Raw genomic sequence first — 21600 nt, 5'->3', positions numbered from 1 at the left:
TGAGTAATGCACCAATTGGCATAGGGTCAAACAGATTAAATAATTAAGCACATGGCTCAAGGAGTACTGTGAGAAGAAGAGGTTTTGATTCATGGGACACCAGCACCTGTACTGTAGAAAAAGGAGGATGTTAGATTAGAATGGGCACAACTTATATTAGGCTAGGATCAGCATCATGGTGAATCATATAACTAGGGCCGTGGGTAGGGCTTTAAACTAAAAGTGTTGAGGTGGGAGCCACAGGTGAAGGGGCTCCTTTCACAGCACCTTCCCAACCTGCAAAGTCTAGCACCTAGAGCTAGGACAACAAGCACTTAAGAACACTGCCACCTCCAAGTCAACCCACATCTCACACCATCCTGACTTGGAAATATATCACCGTTCCTTCACTGCCGCTGGGTCAAATTCCTGGCACTCCTTCCCTAACAGCACTGTGAGTGTACCTACACCACATGGATTGCAGCAGTTCTAGAGGCAGATCACCATCACCTTCTCAAGGGCAATTATGGCTGGGCAATAAATGCTAGCCTTGTCAATGATGCCCTTCCTCAACTGAGGACGCCTTGGTTTAAAGGGCCTTTGACTGTGTCCATTCCATTTCATGCACATCTGCTCTCACCCCTCCCCCTCACTCTCAGAACCATGTCCTCACCACCCCCAGCAGCCTTTATATTCAATGGATTATCCTCCACCATTTCTGCCACCTCCAGCGTGATGCCATCACCAAACATGTCTTTTCCTCCCTTTTCAGGATTTCAAAGGGACTGTTCCCTCTGTGACACCCTGGTGCACTTCTCAATCACCCCCAACATCCTTCCCTTTCCCACAGCATCTTCCCATGCCCTTTTACCTCCTCGTCCCCAAATCACAGCAATAGAAGGAACAAATAGACAAGATTTCACTTTTTAAAACTTTTACTGTAACAATTAAATCAACATAAATTAAACATGCATTAACAGACAAATGGTATTTAAATAGAAGCAATAAAATTCACTTTAAATAGCAATACAAGAATAATTGTCATGCAATTCTCAGCAGCACTCCTTGCACACATGGCATCAGGTGCAGTCCCAAAGTTTTTCAAATTCTGCTTTATGTATGAAGGATCTCTCATTTTTCCCATTCAATTGATTCGATCCTCAAGTTGCTTGCACCAGTTGCTCTATTCCATCCGAGCTCCCCGGGTACAATTATCACAGACAAGATATGCTCCTGCTGAACATCCTTAGTTAGGTTCACAACAGTTTCAATGGCATAGAGTCCCAGAGACTCCTTCATCTGACCCCCTTTAATAAACCATTAAATGGTCTGGTCAGTTCTGGCAAAACTGAAACAGTAACAGTAAAATTTTCTCTTTTGGACCTTGCTCCAATCCTGTCTTCAGTTTCTCTGTTCTCCCCAGTTAAATAATCAAACACAAAGTGTTCTGTAACTGTCCTCTTTCTACTGAACAGAAACTGATCTTTTGAGGACCCTGCTTGTTTCTTCCCCAGGAGTTCTGTTTCTCTTCACTGACTGAAATTTGCAACTTCAGGTCACAGATTCATTTCTCAGAAATGATCTCACAGCCAGGAATTCCAATCCCACCTCATCTCTAGAGAGAACTTTGTTTCACTTTGGTTAAGGGAATATCTCAAAAATATAAGAACAAAGAAAAGTACAGCACAGGAACAGGCCCTTCGACCCTCCAAGCCTGCGCCGATCATATTGCCCATCAACTAAAACATTTTGCATTTCCGGGATCCGTATCCCTCTATTCCCATCCTATTCATGTATTTGTCAAGCTGCCTCTTAAACACCACTATCATACCTGCTTCCACCACCTCCTCTGGCAGCGAATTCCAGACACTCACTACCCTCTGCATAAAAAACTTGCCCCGCACATCACCTTTATAGTTTTCTCCTCTCACCTTAAATCTATGCCCCTAGTAATTGACTCTTCCACCCTGGGAAAAAGCTTCTGACTATCTACTCTGTCCATGCCACTCATAATTTTGTAAACTTCTATCAAGTCGCCCCTCAATCTCCGTCACTCTAGTGAGAACAATTTGAGTTTCTCCAACCTCACCTCATAGCTAATAACCTCCAGACCAGGCAGCATCCTGGTAAACCTCCTCTGCACCCTCTCCAATGCCTCCATATCCTTCTGGTAATGTGGTGACCAGAATTGCACGCAATGTTCCAAGTGTGGCCTAACCAAGGTTCTATACAGCTGCAGCATGACTTCCCAGCTTTTATATTCAATACCCCTGCCAATGAAGGCAAGCATGCCATATGCCTTCCTGACTACCTTATCCACCTGTGTTGCCACTTTCAGTGACCTGTGGACCTGTACACCCAGATCTCTCTGCCCTTCGATGCACTTAAGGGTTCTGCCATTTACTGTGTAATTTCTGCCTGTATTAGACCTTCCAAAATGCATTACCTCGTATTTGTCCGGATTAAACACCATCTGCCATTTCTCCGCCCAAGTCTCCAACCGATCTATATCCCGTTGTATCCTTTGACAATCCTCTTCACTTTCTGCAACTCCTCCAACCTTGGTGTCGTCTGCAAACTTACTAATTAGCCCAGTTACATTTTCCTCCAAATCATTTATGTATACCACAAACAGCAAAGGTCCCAGCACTGATCCCTGCGGAACTCCACTAGTCACAGCTCTCTACTCAGAAAAGCACTGCTACCCTCTGTCTTCTATGACCAAGCCAATTCTGTATCCATCCTGCCAGCTCACCTCTGATCCCGTGCGACTTTACCTTCTGTACCAGTCTGCCATGAGGGACCTTGTCAAAGGCCTTACTGAAATCCATGTATATAACATCCACTGCCCTTCCATCGTCGATCATCTTTGTCACTTCCTCGAAAAACTCAATCAAGTTAGTGAGACACGACCTCCCCTTCACAAAACCATGCTGCCTCTCACTAATAAGCTTCTTGCAAACTGCGGAGTTCATCACAACTTATATATCTTTCAATTTTGTATGCTGCTCAATGTGGTCTCTTCATTGCATAGACCAAACACAGATTGGGTGACCACTTTGCGTAACACCTCCATTTAGTCTGCACGTGAGTCAAGTGACCTGCAATTTTAATACTCCATCTTGCTCTCACACTGACCTCGGTCTCCTGCATTGTTCCAACGATGCTCAATGAACAGCATCTCATCTTTCAATAGTCACTTACAACCTTCCACTCTCAACTCTGAGTTTCATCATTTCAGATTGTAGCCCCTGTTTTTTTTAATTGGTTTTAGTTTATCTCTTGTAGTTTTCCTTTTCTTTTGTTTTGCTTCCAGATGGCATGACCTTGCCATTCATGCCTCCTCTAGACATATCTTTTCTTTTTGTCCCAATAATACTTCCTTTGGCCTTGCACCATCAAATCTTTTGCCATTTAATCTCTCCTGTCTTTCCACCCTATCAGACTTTCCCTTGTGATTTCCCCCATTCTTCCCCCCACCCCCCTCAGTTGTTTGAAAACTATTACATTTCTAACTTCCCCAAGTTCTGATGAAAGACATGAAACATTAACTGTGTTCCTGTCTCCACAGATGCTGCCAGACGTGCTATTTCCAGCATTTTCTGTGTATTTTTTTAGTTCAGATTTCCAGCATCTGCAGTTTTTGCTTTTGAATTTTCTAGACCAAGTAGTCTGTCAACCCTCAATGTTTACTATCACTGCAAGCAACATCTTCGATAAGCAGAGTCAATTCTCTTCTATGGGTCAAAAATGGGATATAACCATTCCTGGATAACACTCTATGCTTTTTCCACCCTCTGCATACTCCTGATCCCATAGATAACAGAAAAGTTATTGTGAAGAACAATGTGGCCAGAAATGAATTGATTCCACAGCTAAAGTTGGAAACGCTGTACTCAACTTTAAATGGAATTTATGCGATTTCTCATTCTGACACAACAGATCAGTCTTGCGCCCTCTTTTGGTGAGATTTTGTTAGCACAAAATGTTTATCTTCTCAAAGTTCTCTCTCCTTGACCTGGGAGTGCCATAATTCTGAGTGAACCAAAAAAACGGCTAATGCATTTTCATCGCAGCTTTAAGAGGCCTCCAAGCACACATTCATCCAACTTCAGAAACAGAAGTGGAACATGACCAGAGGGCGTCAGGGGTCTGGGACACCTGAAAGGGCGGTATAAACATTTAAGAGATACCTGGATATACTCTTGAAGATGGATAAAGAACTGGAAAGTAGGATTAGGCTGGTTAGATTTTATTTCAGCCAGCACAAGACACGATTTGTGAGCCATAAATTTTCTATATTTGCGTGTTTCTATGTCACACTTTGCAAAGGCTTTGCTTACCCATTTAAAACCCTGGCTAAAGACAGAATATAATTAGCCCCGGAAACAGCATTGAAATATATAATGCTAAAGGGAGCAATTTGGCCCAGTGGATCTGTGTTTGTTTCTTAAAGTGATACTCATTTTCTTCCATTTCCCCTATTCTTTATTTTCAAATATTTATCCTGTCCTTTTTATTGATTCTGCTCCCAGCAATGTTGTAGGTCCACAACCTAACAACCCACAGCATTAAAAAAATCTCTTACTCCCTCCTGTTGTTTTGTAATGGCTTTATTCACTCGTTACCAACTTATTGTCCAGTGGGAATTTTTATTCCGAGTCACTTTATCAAAGCTCTTCATAATTTTACGACAATCACTAATAGTTTGTTGCCACGTTACCAAGACTAGCTTTCAATTCCAGGTTATTTTTAAATGTATGAATTGAGTTTAAATTCCACTAGCTGCTGTGGTGGGATTTGAACCTGTTTCCCTAGGACATTAGCCTGGGCCTCTGGATTACTAGGTCAGTGATAGCACCATCTCCTATTCCTAATGCTATATGTACTGCATAGTATTCTCGATTTGTCAACCAAAGTCAGCATGCTGCTGATTCATATGTCTCCCTCTGGTGACAATCCCCACTATTTCTAGCAGTCTTGGTGTCACTGGTTTGCCTGTTATATGCATTGGTGAATACAAACTGATGGTTGAGATCCTCGGTGATGGTGGGAAAACAAGAAATCCTCAATAGTAGTTAGAAATTACACCTGGGAAGGATAGAGAATGAACAGTGAAGGAAGCACAATGACTCTCTCTCTTATCTTCCTACTTTAGCACCTAAAAGTGTCACTGTCTTGCTGGATTCTATTTTGAACAATATTCCTTTTGTTTCCCTCTTATCCCTAGCGTGAAACAATCAATTGCTTTCATACTATTGCACAGTCCATTTATAAAGAAAATCATCACTTTATTAACAAGATTTAAAAAGAAGAATTTTTCAAGGCAATTAAGTAGGATTGTAAAGAAATCAGAATTTAACAAGGTGTAGTGCTTGAAATAGCCAGCGGAGTGAATGCACCTGTTCTTTTGAAGGGTCATGAGGACTCGAAACGTCAACTGTGCTCTCCTCTGCCGATGCTGCCAGACCTGCTGAGTTTTTCCAGGTATTTCTGTTTCTGTTTTTGTGTTGGAGTGAATGCATTATTAGCAGCGACTTTGCAATTGATGCCTCCATTAATAGTGAGTGGTTAGCACCACATTATCCAATATAGGCCAATATTCAAGGTAAGCAATGATGGAGAACGTGATTGAATAGTATACCTTGTCCATATCCACTTGTACTACTACCCTGTCCCCATAGATTCCATCTCATTGTGGATCCAGATACTTTTCTGTCTCACTCTTCCCCTTAACATGAAAGCTAGTATCCAGAATAATTTATTTGTTTGACCTTCATAATCATAGCAATCTCTGCACTCTCCTTACACCAGATATACAACAATCCCTTCACACTATCGTCATCAGATATATAGCAATCGCTCACCATTCTTACAACAGATATTTGGGAATTCCTGCACATACTCTTTATCTTTACCATACTTTGAATACCATGGACATGCCAATCAAGATTAACACTCCCGCTGCAATGGAGACAAAAATCACCCTTATCAGATGCAGAACCATCACTACACATTATATTTTGCTTCAAAGGAATTGAGTGAATTTTCATTCCAACCCATCTCCATTTTGGTAAAGGGATCACCCAGCAATTCCCTGGTCTCTCTGATCATCTAATCAAAGCCTGTGACTTCTGATTATGCCTGGCCTGAACTGCTCCAGTCAGGGTTGCAAACCCTCCAAGATTGGCCTGGAGTCTCCAAGAATTGCAGATCAATCTCCAGGACACTGCTGTGTGCAATCCTAGAAAATCATCGGGATATTAAAAAAGATAGTTTTTTAATTTTCTTTGAACTTTTCTCTTTACCAGATATTGGAATTGGTTGGGGTGGGGCTCTTTGGCTGTTGGTCAAGCATCATCCAACTGGGTAATGAATCTTTTCCCTTTCCAACTGATGTAGGAAGGCAGTGCGTCACAAATATGTTGATCGACCAATGGCTGATGTGTGGGCCCAAGTCATGTGATGAAATATTAATTACAGTTGGCAACCCTAACTCCAGTCTCCACTGGATTTTGGTTAAAGAATATCATTTAAAAAAAGATTAATGGAACGTTGGAGAGCTGGAATACAATAGGGTGGAAGTTACATTGTACTTGTACAGAGTTCTGTTTCGATCCTCTCTGGAATACCTCATTCGGTTCTGAGCACCGCATCTCAGGAAGGATATATTTGAGGGGTTGCAATACACGTTCATCGGAATAATACCAGGGTTAAATTACGAGGATAGATTGCTTAGGCTAGACTTGTATTCTCTTGAATGTAGAAGATTAAGGGGTGATCTAATTGAGGTATTTAAGATGATTAGAGGAATTGATAGGATAGATTAAAACTGTTCTGTCTGGTGAGACAGTCCAGAACAAGGAGACACTTCTACACACAAAGGATGGTAAAAATCTGGAACACTCTCTCTCAAAAAGTTGCTGAATCCCAAACATTTGAAAATTTCAAACAGGACACACTGACAGCCATTGTCATCTCCATTGTCTGTAAGTAAGCTTTACTTAATTTTAATACATTTACTTAATGTATATTCTACTAGAGTTATGGTATTTCTGAATTAATTTAGTAGGACATTGATAATCATATGAACTAAGAGCAGGCCACTCAGCCCCTTCTCTGTCATTCAGTAAGATCATGGGCTGATCTGACTGTAACCTCAACTTTATGTTCCCACATACCCCTGATAACCTTCTACCCCACCCCCCGGTAAGGATGGCAGGTTTCCTTTCTTAAAGAGGATTAGTGAACTAGATGGGTTTTTATAACAATCGGCTTTTTATTGAATTCAAATTTCACTATCTGCTGTGGTGGGATTCGAACCCAGGTCCCCAGAATACTGCTCCAGTGATTATGCCACCACCACCTCCAGATCAAGAATCTGTCTAGCTCTGCCTTAAAAATACTCAGAGTCTCTGCTTCCACCGCCTTTCGAGGAAGAGAGTTCCAAAGACTCACGACCCCCCTGAGAGAAAAAATTTCTTCTCATCTCTGTCTTAAATGGGTTATCCCTTATTTTCAAACAGTGACCCCTAGTTCTAGATTCTCCCACAAGAGGAAACGTCCTCTCTACGTTCACCCTGGGTAGACCCCTCAGGATCTTAAAGGTTTCAATCAAGTCACCTGTTACACCTAAACGCCAGCAGACACAACACTAGCCTGTCCAATCTTTCTTCATAAGGCAGTCTACATCATCGCTGATGTTGGGTTGCAAAGCGCGATTTGGAACGGTTATTGCTTTTTGGCATTACAAGGAAGTGCGGTTTGAGAAGGTTGAGCTTATGCTGGTCAGTGGTTGCTCCGTGATATTGGCCGGGATTTCCCGTTTGGTGAGCGGGGGTGGGGGGCCTGCTCCCGATGTCACCCCGCCCCATTTCAATTTTCGGGTGGGTGGAGGTTCAGCAGAATCAGCTGTGTGCCCGCCGACCTGTCAATGGCCAATTGAGGCCATTGACAAAGTAGTTAAAGTAATTAATGGACCTGCCCGTCCAACCTTGAGGCCACATGAGGGGACATGTCAGGGAAATTTATTTCACTTTTAAAAATTTTTTCAGACAGGAGCCGATCTCCCTGAGGCAGCACTTAGCCTCAGGGAGATAAACGCACTCTTGGCTCAGGGAACACCCCTGCCTGCACAGGGAGCGCATAGAGGCACGCCTCCATGCGCCCAACCCTAAACTCCATACCCCCGCCCCTTCCGACGGGGGGAAAATTCTGCCCATTGATTTTCATTGGTAATGGTCAGTTTAAAAAAAACCGAATGTCTTGAGATATTTGGCTAAGTTCCAGTGGAGGGCCATGTGATTTTGATCTGGGATCTTTTAGATGCTAGCACAAGCCCTGACCAGGTTTCACACTTTATAATGAGGTGATTCTATCTCCATTACCCGGGAGGCGAATGTTAATCTTAATTGGCATTTCCATGGTATTCAAAGTATAGCAAAGATAAAGAGTAATTTATTTCTTCCAGGTGAAATTATATTTCATTGAAGATAAAAGTAATGTGTTGTAGTTCCTGGCCCTCTTCCCTTGGGTAAGTTTTCTGTCTTTCAGATGAGATGTTAAACTGAGGTCCCCATCTGTCCCCTTATTAAGACACCCATTAGCACCATTTGAAAACCAGGAGAATTCTGCTCTGTATCTTGGCCAATATTCATGCCGCAATCAACAGACATTATCTCACTGCTGTTTGTGAGAACTTAGTGTGTGCAAATTGGCTGCTACAATTCCTACAACAGCGACAACCCTTCAAAAGTACTTGTTCTGATGAAATGTCATCAACCTGATAGTTTAACTCATTCTACAGATGCTGCCTGACCTGCTGAGTATTTCCTGTTTTTATTTCAAAAGCACTTCATTCTGTTTCGGCATCCTTTATTGTGAAAGGAGCTTAAATAAATGCAGGTTGTTCTACCAGCATCTCTTAGGCACTCTGGCTAGTGTGACCTGAAGCTTGTTAATACATCATGGCAGGTACAGATTACAAATCCTGCTTGGCACGTTTAGCACATGCACCATGCAATCCCCCTTCACAGTATTTAACTGAACAATGCCAGATGACTATGCCAGGTAATGATCAGTTTTTGTAATGAAAACAAGTTATTTTAGTCCAAACTGTAAATGGTTCAGACGGTAAATAATTTAACATCACCTCAACTTCCAAATATCAACTCTTGGGTTCTGAGTTATACCTCAGCCTTGACTCAGTTGTAAGCACTCTCACCTCTCACTCAAAAGGTAGTGGCTTCAAGTCCCTCTCAAGAGACTTAAGCACATAATCAAGGCTGACACTCCCCGTGCAGTACTGAGGGAGTGCTGCACTGTCAGAGCTGCTTTCTTTCATTGAGATATTAAACCAAGGCTGCCCCCTCAGGTAGTAGGTAAAATACTTTGAAGAATTGGGAAGTTCTTGCCAGTGGCCTGGCCCTCAGGGGAAGTGGTGGTAATGTCACTGCACTAGTAATCCAGAGGCCCAGGCTAATGCTCTGGGGACATGGGTTTAAAGCTGGTGGAATTTAAATTCAGTTAAATCTGGAATTAGAAGCTAGCCTCAGTAATGGTCACCATGAAATCATTGTTGTTGTAAAAACCCATCACTAATGCCCCTTTAGGGAAGGAAATCTGTTGTCCTTACCTAGTCTAGCTTACATGTGTCTCCAGATCCACAGCAATGTGGTTGATTCTGAAATGGTCTAGCAAGCCACTCACTTGTATCAAACCACTACAAAACCTACAACCAGATCAGATCTAAGCTCTGCAGTCCTGCCACATCCAGTCCTGAATGGTGGTGGACAATTAAACAACTCACTGGAGGAGGAGACTCCACAAATATCCCCATCCTCAATGATGGGGGAGCCCAGCACATCAGTGCAAAAGATAAGGCTGAAGCATTCGCAACAATCTTCAGCCAGAAAAGCTGATTGGATGATCCATCTCAGCCTCCTCCAGAGGTCCCCAGCATCACAGATGCCAGTCTTCAGCCAATTCAATTCACTCCAGGTGATATCAAGAAACAGCTGAAGGCACTGGATACTGCAAAGGCTATGGGCCCTGACAATATCCCGCAATAGTACAGAAGACTTGTGCTCCAGAACTAGCTGAGCCCTTAGCCAAGTTGTTCCAGTACAGCTACAACACTGGTATCTACCTGGCAACGTACACAAAAAGCAGGATAATTCCAACCCGGACAATTACCACCCCATCATTCTTCTCTCAATCGTCAGCAAGGTAACAGAAGGGGTTGTTGACAGTGCTATCAAGCGGCACTTATTCAGAAACAACCTGCTCACTGAAGCTCAATTTGGTTTCCACCAGGGCCACTCGGCTCCTGACCACATTACAGCCTTAGTCCAAACATGGACTTAAGAGCTGAACTCCAGAGGTGAGGTAAAAGTGATTGCCCTTGACGTCAAGGCAGCATTTGACCAAGTGTGGCATCAAGGAACCCTAGCAAAACTGGAGTCAATAGGAATTGTGGGGGGGAAACTCTCTGCTGGTTGGAGTCATACGTATCACAAAGGAAATTGGTTGTGGTTGTTGGAGGTCAATCATCTCAGTTCCAGGACATCACTAAGAATTCCTCAGGGTAGTGTCCTAGGCCCAACCATCTTCAGCTGCTTCATCAATGACCTTCCCTCATCATAAGGTCAAAAGGGGGGATGTTCGCTGATGATTGCACAATGTTCAGCACCATTTGAGACTCCTCAGATACTGAAGCAGACCATGCCCATTTACAGCAAGGCGTGGACAATATCCAGGCTTAGGCTGACAAGTGGCAAGCAACATTCACGCCACACAAGTGCCAGGCAATGACCATCTCCAATAAAAGAATCCAACCATCTCCCCTTAACATTCAATGGCATTACCATCACTGAATTCCCCACTATCAACATCCTGGGGGTTACCATTGACCAGAAGCTGAATTGGACTAGCCATATAAATACCTTGGCTACAAGAGCAGGTCAGAGGCTAGGAATTCCACAGAGAGTAACTCACCTCTTGACCTCCCAAAGCCTGTCCACCATCTACAAGGCACAAGTCAGGAGTGTGATGGAATCCTCCCCATTTGTCTGGATGAGTGCAGCTTCTACAACACTGAAAAAGCTCGATACCATCCAGAACAAAGCAGCCCACTTGATTGGCACCCATTCCACAAACATTCACTCCCTCCACCACTGATGCACAGTAGCAGCATTGTGTACTATCTACAAGATGCATTGCAGGAACTCATCAAGGCTCCTTAGACAGCACCTTCCAAACCTGCGACCTCTACCACCTAGTTCAGCACCGCCTTCTCAAGGGCAATTGAGGACGGGCAATATAAACACTGGCCCAGGCAGCAATGACCACACCTCAGGAAGGAATATGAAAAAAAATTAACCCTCAACCATCACTGAAACAGATTATCACTTTGCTGTTGTAAGTTGGCTGCCATATCTCCCTACATTACAACAGTGACCACGCTTCAAAAATTGGTACTTAATTGGCACTTGGGTGTGTCTTGAAGTGAGAAAAGGTATTAAATATAAGGTCTGTCTTTTTGAATTGGTCACTACTTTATACCTCCGGTGAGGATTCACTCTCTCCAGCCCCCCTGCCTCCCACCTCCTCCATGTACACAGAACCACCTCACTATAAAGTGCAATGAGCTGGTCAGAGTTTAATCTAGCACCTAGAAGAACAAGAGATAGCTGACCATAACTAGTGCAGAAAAGGGTCTATGCAGCTGTGTCAGCGACATCTTGAATGGTCAAATATCCTCTTCCACTGGCTGAAAGGAGCAGGGACCCTTATATGGCTGCACATAAACTCGAGCTGCCCATTCTCAATCTGTGTTGACTAGAGATACAAGTATGTCTACAGAAAAGCATGCTATGGGTGGAAGGTAACAGTGCAGTGAGCATTTGATCATTTTATTAGTCAGCAATATATCTTAAGCTGGAATTCAATTGATTTTGTGGTGTTCAAATCTGATATGGTGTAAGTGTAAGTGACATTACTGGATTAGTAAACCAGAGGCCTGGACCAATCACCCAGAGAACAAGAGTTCAAATCCCACCACAGCATTTAGGATATTGGAATGTTTTTTTAAAAATCTGAATGGCTGAAATCAGCAGAAGCTGTTGCACGGTCAGGAAAACAACTGGCTCCCTAATGCCCTGAGAAATCCTGCATCCTTACCCAATCTGGCTGACATAAGAAACAGGAGCTCATGTAGGCATTGGTCCTTTGAACCTGCTCTGCCATTCAATAAGATCATTAACCTTAACTCCACTTTTCCTCCCTATCCTTTTGTATCCAAAAGTCTTGCGGTCTCTGTCTCAAATATACTCAATAATAGAGTCTCCACAGCTCTCAGGGGGTGGAGAATTCTGAAGATTCACAACCCTCTAAATGAAGATATCTCACTTCATTTCAGTCCTAAACATCTGATATCTTATCCCTATTTCTAGACTCTCCAGGCTGGGGAAATAGGAAATCTGCCATTAACATTCCTGTAGGTTTCAATGAGATCACCTCTCACTTTTCTAAACTCCGGAGAAGATAAACCCATTCAACTTGATCTCCTCAGAGGACAACCCTCTCAACCCAGGAGTCAATCTAATAAACTTTAGTTGCTCCCATGGTTAGGTTACCTCCTTAGATTAGGAGACCAAAACTGTACACAAGCAAAACTGAGATCCTGAAATCTCCTGCACCTTATGACCTGCTCCACACTACACCCAGGTAGATCCATAGGAGGCAGCTGTTGTATCTCTACAGGGCAACACCATTGAAAACCAGTGCATAGTAAGTGTGAAGGACCATGCAATATGGGACTGTTGAGCTACATTTGCATTTATACATGTTATTTGTTTAAAATGATACATACAACAAACATCAATGGGAGCACCATGAGATACAGTGTCACACTAACAATTAGCAGGTTGGTTCATTGCAGACTAGGACCTGTCCTTAAACGGGCTAGTGTCCCATTTTGTGTCAGTAAGGCCACTGGAAAAGCGGTACAAGATTGAAAGGGTCCATCGGGGTGATTCACACACCCAAGCGCAGCTGTAGAGAAAAGAAAGGGACCACTTGCGACATGTCTCATAGCCAATCTTTCAACAGTCAACGGGAAAGTGAAGAGTCTTCCAAACACCAAAGCCCAAAATTGTCTATGTTCATCAGAAACCAGGATTCAAAACACACTTTACATTCCTAATTGCCAAAAAATACACAAGCACGTTTCCACTGCTCACTGCCCATCCATGTAAACAGGGAGCGAAAGCCATTCTGATTTGCAACAGAGGCAGTTTCTGGCCCTAAGCCCAAAATGTGTCAACAAGTATATGTGCAACGCAGGTTCCAGAAGCATTTCAAACAGCAAGGCGGGTGTGTTTCAAAGTCCAGTGGTACCTGTGGTGTTAGTTCAGGACCCCCTGAAGTAGTGCAGCATCCCTGAGTTCAGCTGCCTTCAGTGGTTAGTAACCACCTCCATTAATGCCAACATGTTCTGCCAATCAAACACCAAGCTTACATTCTTCCCACCTCCGCAAGTTCCATTCCTTCTGCAAACGTTTAGAGTTCTTCCACCACTACCGTGGTGCCAGGTTGGATTATGGATGCTTTGGAATCAACATATTTAACTGTTAGTATTTCAGACAGGAGGAAAGGGACAGACCCAGGATCTTGCCAGTGACCTTCAGACCAGAGCGGGTGGCGAGAAACTGGACCAGCCCCAATGACCTGGCCAGAAGATTATCATACGGTTGTTTCTTTATAGTGAAAAACACCAAGATAAGTTATCTTTAGAAGGCATTACATACCTGCTAATTTGAAAAGGCTGAGACTTGCATTTAAAATGCATCTTTTTACATCCCTCAAACATCTCCAAAGTGCCTTATATACAATGAGTTACTTCTTTGGCTGACTGCCATTATGCGGGTGAAAATGGGAGCTGCTTTGTACAAGTAAGATTCCACAAACAGCAATACGATGAATGAACTTTTGCTTTGGTGCTGTGAATGCCTACATTCCTCCACCTCTGCTATTTCTCGAATGGTGCCACAGTACTATTATCACCCAAGTGAATAGGCAGACCATGGTTTAGTGGGTACATCCAGCAATGCAGTCTCCCACAGTACTACACCTGCCTGTTCCGTTCCTCTGAGTTCCAACAGTCACTGCACACTGAAACAAGTTATACTGTCCCCCACCCCATCCAAAAAAATACAATCTGTTGTTTCACTGGTAGACCTCCATTGCTCCCAAATGTAAATTCTGCTTTGGGAGGCTTCAACAAGGGCTTCAAAAACACCTAAACAAAGCTTATATGTAAATTGACACAATGTCCATAAATTAGAGGCTATAAAATGGTCACTAGTGAATCCAATAAACAATTCAGGAGAAACCTCTTTACCCAGAAAGCGGTGAGAATGTGGAACTCACTCCCACAGCGAGCGGTTGGGGCAAACAGTATAGGTGTGTTTAAGGGAAAGCTGGATAAACAAATGAGGAAGAAAGGAACAGAAGGATTGGTGGGGTTAGCTGGAGAATGATGGGAGGTTCATGTGGATCAGAAACACTGCATGGACCAGTTTGGTTGAATGACCTGGTTTTGCACTGTAAGTCCAATGTATGTAATACTGGAAATACAGGGTGTGGGCTGGGAGAGGGTGAGAAGCATTACAATGGATTATGGGTGATTTACTCACAACACTATCATTCGAATGGAGATTTGGAACAGATCCTTTAACGCTAAACAGAGAACATGTTCTGTGGGGTGTGACTTGGATACCAGACAATGTTGGCCAGGCAGAAAGGGATGGAGCCAAGTGAGTGAGCCATCAGTGCAACGAGTGGAGGCTGATCCCTTTGTCCTTGCTTAATGTACAATTTTTTCTTGTTAAATGTGGGATTGAGTTGTTTTTGCTGATGTGCCCAGTCAACATTCCATATCTCAATGTGGACTTTCTCCCCAAACTGTAAACATGCTTTGAATTATTGGCCATTAGTGAGGAGGGCAGAGATCAGCTGGACAGTGTATTCCTGGTCCTAATGTGTCAGCCATGCCTCAGTGAATAGCATGCTCAATTCTAAGTCACAATGTTGTGGGTTTGAGGCCCACTCCAGAGACTTGGTCCCATAACCAGCACTGAGGGAGTACTGCACTGTTGGAGGTATCCTCTTTCAGATATGTATCGCCTCAAGAGCGTAAAATATCTCACCTCGCTATTTCAAGAGGAACAGGGGGCATTCTCCCTGGTATCCTGGCCAATTTTTATACTTCAATCAACACCAGATTATCTGGTATTGCTGTTTGTGGGAGCTTGCTATGCACAAATTTGTTGCTTCGTTTCCTACATTACAACGATGACTACACTTTGAAAGTACTTCATTGGCTGAACCGCTTTGGGATATCCTAAGGTGAAAGGCGCTATAGAAATGCAAGTCTTTTTCTTAAATTTACATTCATGATAATCCCACCCCAATCGCAATTTATCCAAAGCACTATAAAGGTGTTCCAGCGGTGAGAGGGTTAGGTGTCAGGCATGGTACAATGATGCCCTCCCTCACCCCGCCCGGTACACACTGTCTATCTCATTTCCAGGTTGAGCCACCACTAAAAATCCCCAAGCACTTAAACCCCACGACACATCTGACTCTCTACGTAGCATGTGTCCTTTTCTGGGAATGCCTGTTGGGCTCCGTTAGTTTGGAGCCTCCATGATACCGTTCCCAGTGTCTTCCAGACCCTCTGGGAAACCTGTCTCATATCGGTGGCCAGTACCACCTGCTCTCATCCCACTGGACTCGTGCCTTTGCCCAGTGCCTGGCAGCTCCATCTCCTGGCTCCCAGACGCCCCCTCGGGCAAACCCCCAGTCGCTCCGTCGGTGATGACTGAGCGGTAGACGCCGTCTCCCTCAGCAAGCATCAGCTTCAGCTTGGGGATCCAGTGTTTGCGGACCACCCTCCGGGCATTGGTGCACATGTCTGCGGCAATGGCATTCATCTCACTCTCCTTGAAGTTCGGGGCAAAGTTCTGACAGTAAACTGCAAAAGAGAAAATGAGAGCTTTGCATTTATCTTGTACCTTCCACAACATCAGGGTGTCCCAAAGCACTTTACAGTCAATGAAACATTTTTGAAGTGTGCCTGCTATTGTAACGTGGCAGCCTATTTGCGCACAGCAAGCTCCCACAAACACTAATGAGATCATACACACCACTTCTTCCTTGAACAGAGGCCTGAACAATCCCCATCCACCACTACTCTCCTCCGTCTGGCTGAACTTGTTCTCTCACTGAACAATTTCTCCTTAAACTCCTCTCACTTCCTCCAAATAAAAGGTGTGGCTATGGGTACCCGCATGGGCTCCAGTTATGCCTGTCTCTTTATGGGGTATGTGGAACATTCCTTGTTCCAGTCCTACTCAGGAACCCTCCCACAACTCTTTCTCCGGTACATCGATGACTGTTTCGGTGCTGCTTCATGCTCTCATCTGGACCTGGAAAAATTTATTAATTTTGCTTCCAATTTCCACCCCTCCATCACCTTCACATGGTCCATCACTGACACTTCCCTTCCCTTCCTTGACCTCTCTGTCTCCATTTCTGGTGATATTGACTGTCCACCAATATTCATTATAAGCCTACCGACTCCCACAGCTACTTCGACTACAGCTCCTCACACCCCGCTTCCTGTAAGGACTCCATCCCATTCTCTCAGTTCCTTCGCCTCCATCGCATCTGCTCTGATGATGCTACTTTCCAAAACAGCACTTCTGGCATGTCTTCCTTCTTCCTTAACTGAGGTTCCCCCCCACAGTGGTTGACACGGCCCTCAACCGTGTCCGGCCCATCTCCCGCGCCTCTGCCCTCACACCTTCCTCTCCCTCCCAGAACCATGAAAGGCTCTCCCTTGTCTTCATTTTTCATCTCATTAGCCTCCGCATTCAAAGGATCATTTTCCGCCAACTCCAGCATGATGCCACCACCAAACACATCTTCCCCTCATCCCCCTGTCAGCATTCTGTAGGGACTGTTCCCTCCAGGACACCCTGGTCCACTTCTCCATCACCCCCAACACCTCATCCCCCTCCCACGGCACCTCCCCATGCAATTGCAGAAGGTGCAACACCTGCCCCTTTACCTCCTCCCTCCTCACCGTCCAAGGGCCCAAACACTCCTTTCAGGTGAAGCAGCGCTTCACTTGCACCTCCTTCAATTTGATCTACTGTAATCGTTGCTCCCAATGGGGTCTCCTCTATATTGGGGAGACCAAACACAGATTGAGTAACCCCTTGGCGGAACACCTTCGGTCTGTCCGCAAGCATGACCCAGACCTTCCTGTCACTTGCCATTTCAACACGCCACCCTGCTCTCATGCCCACATGTCCGTCCTTGGCCTGCTGCAATGTTCCAGTGAAGCCCAACGCAGACTGGAGGAACAGCACCTCATCTTCCGATTAGGCACTTTACAGCCTTCTGGACTTAAGACTGAGTTCAACAACTTCAGACCATAAACTCACCCCTCCATCCTCACCCCCTTTTTTATCACTTTTCTTCTACATTCATTTTTATTTTTTATCCACTTGTTTTATTTTTATTCATTTATCCATAGTTTTATCCCCTTTTTTATCCCATTTTCTATCCTTTTTTTCCCCACCATTGCCCCCTCCCCCCACCCTATCCCCTACAGGGCCACCTGTTACTTGTTCCATGCTGTTCTTTCACACAATGCTACCCTTGTTCTGCTATAATCACATTTTGCTGTCTTACCTTTACGCCACTATCAGCACCTTCTTTTAGCACTAACCACAACCATTAACAATCCCTTTCTCCTTTAGCTTGTGACATCTTTGTCAATCCCTCCTTTGTCCCCACCTATCGCTGGCCTTGTATCCAGCTCCACCTGCCCCACCCCCTTAAACAGTTTAAATTTCATCACATTTCCACTTCTCTTCAGCTCTGAGGAAGGGTCATATGGACTTGAAATGTTAACTTTGTTTTTCTCTCTCCACAGATGCTGTCAGACCTGCTGAGTTTTTCCAGCATTTTCTGTTTCTGTTTCAGATTTTCAGCATCTGCAGTATTTTGCTTTTAACTAATGAGATCATGACCAGATACTCCGTTTTTAATGACATTGGTTAAGGGACAAATGTTGGCCAGGGCTCACCAAGGAGAACTTCCCTCCTGCTCTCCAAATAGTGCCATGGAATCTTTTATGCCCACTCCCACAGACCTCAGTTTAATGTCTCATCTGGAAGGGGGCACCTACAACAGTGCAGCACTCCCTCAGTACAGTGTCAGGAGTGTCGGCCTGGATTATGTGCTCAAGTCTCTGTGGGGCTTGAATCCACAGCCTTCTGACTCAGAAGTGAGAGCTCTACTCACTGAGCCCCAGTTGAGCAAGGACGGGCAGCGAGCTAGCCTGGAATCACAGAGAGTCCCCGTGAGGCCCCTCACCATCTCACTCTGCCTGTAGAATCAGAGAGCACAGGAGGAGGACATTCAGCCCACCATGCCTGTGCTGGCTCTTTGAAAGAGCTATCCAATTAGCTCCACTGAACTGCTCTTTCCCCATTGCCCTGTAAATTTTTCCTGTTCAGAGGTTTATCCAATTCCCTTTGGAAAATTTTAATTGAGTCTCTTTTCAGGCAGTGCTTTTCAGATCATAACCATGTTAAAAAAAATTCTCTTCATCTCCTATCTAGCTCTTTCACCCATGATAATAAACCTGTGTCCTCTGGTTACTGACTCTCCTGTCAGTTATTCCCCTCTGTCCTCGACACCACTACTAGTGAAAAAACATTCTATCTACCCATTAACTCCTTCCAAAATCTGAAAAACCTCAGTCAAATCACCCGTTAACCATCTACATTCCAGGGATTACATGCCTTACTCTAAGTATTATTTAATTATTATTATTCTAACCCTTGGTAACATTCCAGATCTGCGCTGCACTTCTTCCAAGGCCAATATATCCTTTCTAAGGTGTGGAGCCCAGAACTGTACACAGTATGCCAAATCTAACCAGGGCTTTCTATAACTGTAGCAAATACTTCCTCCTTTACATTCTAGCTCTCCAGACATAAAGGCTAACATTCTGTTAGTCTTTTTGATTACTTTTTAATACCTGACTACTACATTTTAGTGATTTGTGTATATGGACACATAAACCTCTTTGGACCTCCACTTTTCACCATTTAAGAACACTCAAAGGTAACCTTTTTTTAATCCAACTGGATGATGACCTCACACTTAGCTGTGCTGAAATCTATCTACCACTATTTTGCCCATTCATTAAGTCTACCAATCTCTTTATGCTATCTTCTACATTACTTAATATTCCACCAGTCTTTGTGTCATTGGTAAATGTGGACTTACGGCTCACTATTTTGTTATCCAAGTCATTAATAAATGCAGTGAATAGTAGATGCCCCAGCACAGATCCTTGTGGGTCACCACTAATCAATCCCTTCCAATTCCAGTATATTTCCATTATTCCCAATCAATATCCTAACCAGCTCATCACCTTGCCTTCAATACCATGAGGTTGTTATGTGGAACCTTATCAGATGCTTCCTAGGAGTCCAAGTTGAAGTGCTTAAAATGATTAAAGGACGAATGGATTACTCAGGCACTAAACACTAGTGAATACCTACAGATGAATACAGACATAGGGGAAGAATTGAGGGTTAGGAAAGAGGCTGATACTAAGTACACAGACAGCAGAGGAATGCTGGATAAGAGAGAAAATACAAAGAGATTAGGAGAGAAATTAAAAAAAACAATTAGGAAGGCAAAGAATAACTATAAAATTAAACAATCAAAGTACAAAAAAACAAAACAGTAAAATATTTTATAGGCACATCAATTTAAAAAAGGAAGGGATATACAGGATAATGCCACAGGTAATGATAGAGAGTTGGCAGGAATATTTCACTTTGGTATTTACCAGGGAGGTAGAACGAGTGGACATGAGATTGAATGATGAGATAAATGCATTTAAAATAAATAGGGAAGGTATTGAATAAACTAATCAAATTCAAAGAGGATAAAGCACCCGTTCCGGATGGATTGAATCCACATATTTTTAAAGGTTCTAAGGGAAGAGATATTAGAGGCATTACTACTTATATTTAATAATCCATTAGAAAAGTGTTGTACCAGAGGACTGGTGGATAGCTAATGTAATTCCTATGTTTAAGAAGGGGACAGAACATGTCCAAGGAATTATAAACCAGTCAGCTTAACATTGTTGGTAGGAAAAATAAAGGAATCCTGACTAAAGGAGAGATTAGAAGAACATTTAGAAATGAGAAATACAATAACGAATAGTCAGCACGGATTTCAAAAGGGGAAAATGTTGCCTTATTGAATATTTTGAGGAGGTGTCAGAGAAAGGAGAGAGTAGACAATGGTAATCCAGTAGATGTAATTTATCTGGAGTTTCAAAAGGCCCTCAGTAAATTACAGAATGAGCAAATAATTTGGCAAGTCAACACAGGTAAACGTGAGTAGTCCATTTTGATAGGAGCAAGAGTGAGGTCAACTATTATTTGAAGGTGCAAGTCAGCGTGGGATAGAGGAACAAAGGGATCTCGGAATACAGATACATCAATCGCCCAGAGTCTGGGTGAGGTAGAGGAACAAAGGGATCTCGGAATACAGATACATCAATCGCCCAGAGTCTGGGTGAGGTAGAGGAACAAAGGGATCTCAGAATACAAATACATCAATTGCCCAGAGTCTGGGTGAGGTAGAGGAACAAAGGGATCTCGGAATACAAATACACCAGTCACTAAAAGTTGTGTCACAGGTTAACAAAATCATAAACAAACAAACAAACCCAGCTGGAGGGTTTATTTCTAGAGGGATAGAATTAAAAAGGAGGAAGTTATGTTAAACCTGTATTGAACCTTGGTGAGACCACACTTAGATACAGCCTGCAGTTCTGGTCACCTTGTTATAAAAAGGATAGAGGCACTGGAGAGGGTGCAGAGAAGATGGACAAGGATTAACCCAGAAACGTGTGGATATAAAATCAGGAAACGATTGACAGGCTGGGTCTCTTCTCTTGATAAAAGAAGACTGAGGGGTGATCTAATAGAGGTCTTTAAAATAATGAGAAGTTTTCAATAGAGTGGATATAGAGAGAATATTTCCTCTTGTGGGGGAGAGCAGAACTAGAGGCCATTAATATAAGATGGCCAAGAAATCCAATCGGGAATTTATCATGAACTATTTGACTGCAGAGAGCATCACAGCCAAACCTGACAACTCAAATTCAACATCCCCATAGTGCACCTTCACTGTACAGAGATCAGAGCTATGGTCATGACGAGGTCAGGAGCATTAATGATCCCTTGGACAGGCAAGTTTCCACTGGGTAGTGTTGGACCCTTGAATCAGGGAGAGAGACACTAACATTACTTTGATTTTTCTCTTTCAGAAATTCCTGTGGCTGGTGGATTTAGCTGCTGTCATTCCCCGGGGTATAATGCCACCCCCCCTTACTGACTGACTGACCGAACCACATCACCTCCCCCCACCCAGTCATCAAACTTAAATCCCTCGTCCTCATGCTCACAGTCTGGTCCCTTCTAACCTCTCTGGCTCCTTTCTCACCCCCTC

At 43.6% G+C, this 21600-nt stretch overlaps 1 protein-coding gene across 2 annotated transcripts in view; it reads right to left on the bottom strand.

The window, feature by feature from the left end:
- Positions 1 to 12795: 12795 nt before the first annotated feature.
- The window catches only part of LOC144692525 (nucleus accumbens-associated protein 1-like), a 49831-nt gene continuing 41026 nt past the window's right edge, over positions 12796 to 21600 (bottom strand). For both annotated transcript variants that reach the window (XM_078561489.1, XM_078561490.1), the window contains exon 6: positions 12796 to 16015. In XM_078561489.1, coding sequence (XP_078417615.1) covers positions 15672 to 16015 — 344 coding nt within the window. In that variant the 3' untranslated portion in view covers positions 12796 to 15671. The remainder of the gene's footprint in view (positions 16016 to 21600) is intronic.

This window comes from Cetorhinus maximus, chromosome 17 (assembly GCF_964194155.1).
Source record: "Cetorhinus maximus chromosome 17, sCetMax3.hap1.1, whole genome shotgun sequence".
Classification (NCBI taxonomy): Eukaryota; Metazoa; Chordata; class Chondrichthyes; order Lamniformes; family Cetorhinidae; genus Cetorhinus; species Cetorhinus maximus.
The sequence above is the reverse complement of the archived record's forward strand: the minus strand, read 5'-3'. Positions and strand labels throughout refer to the sequence as shown.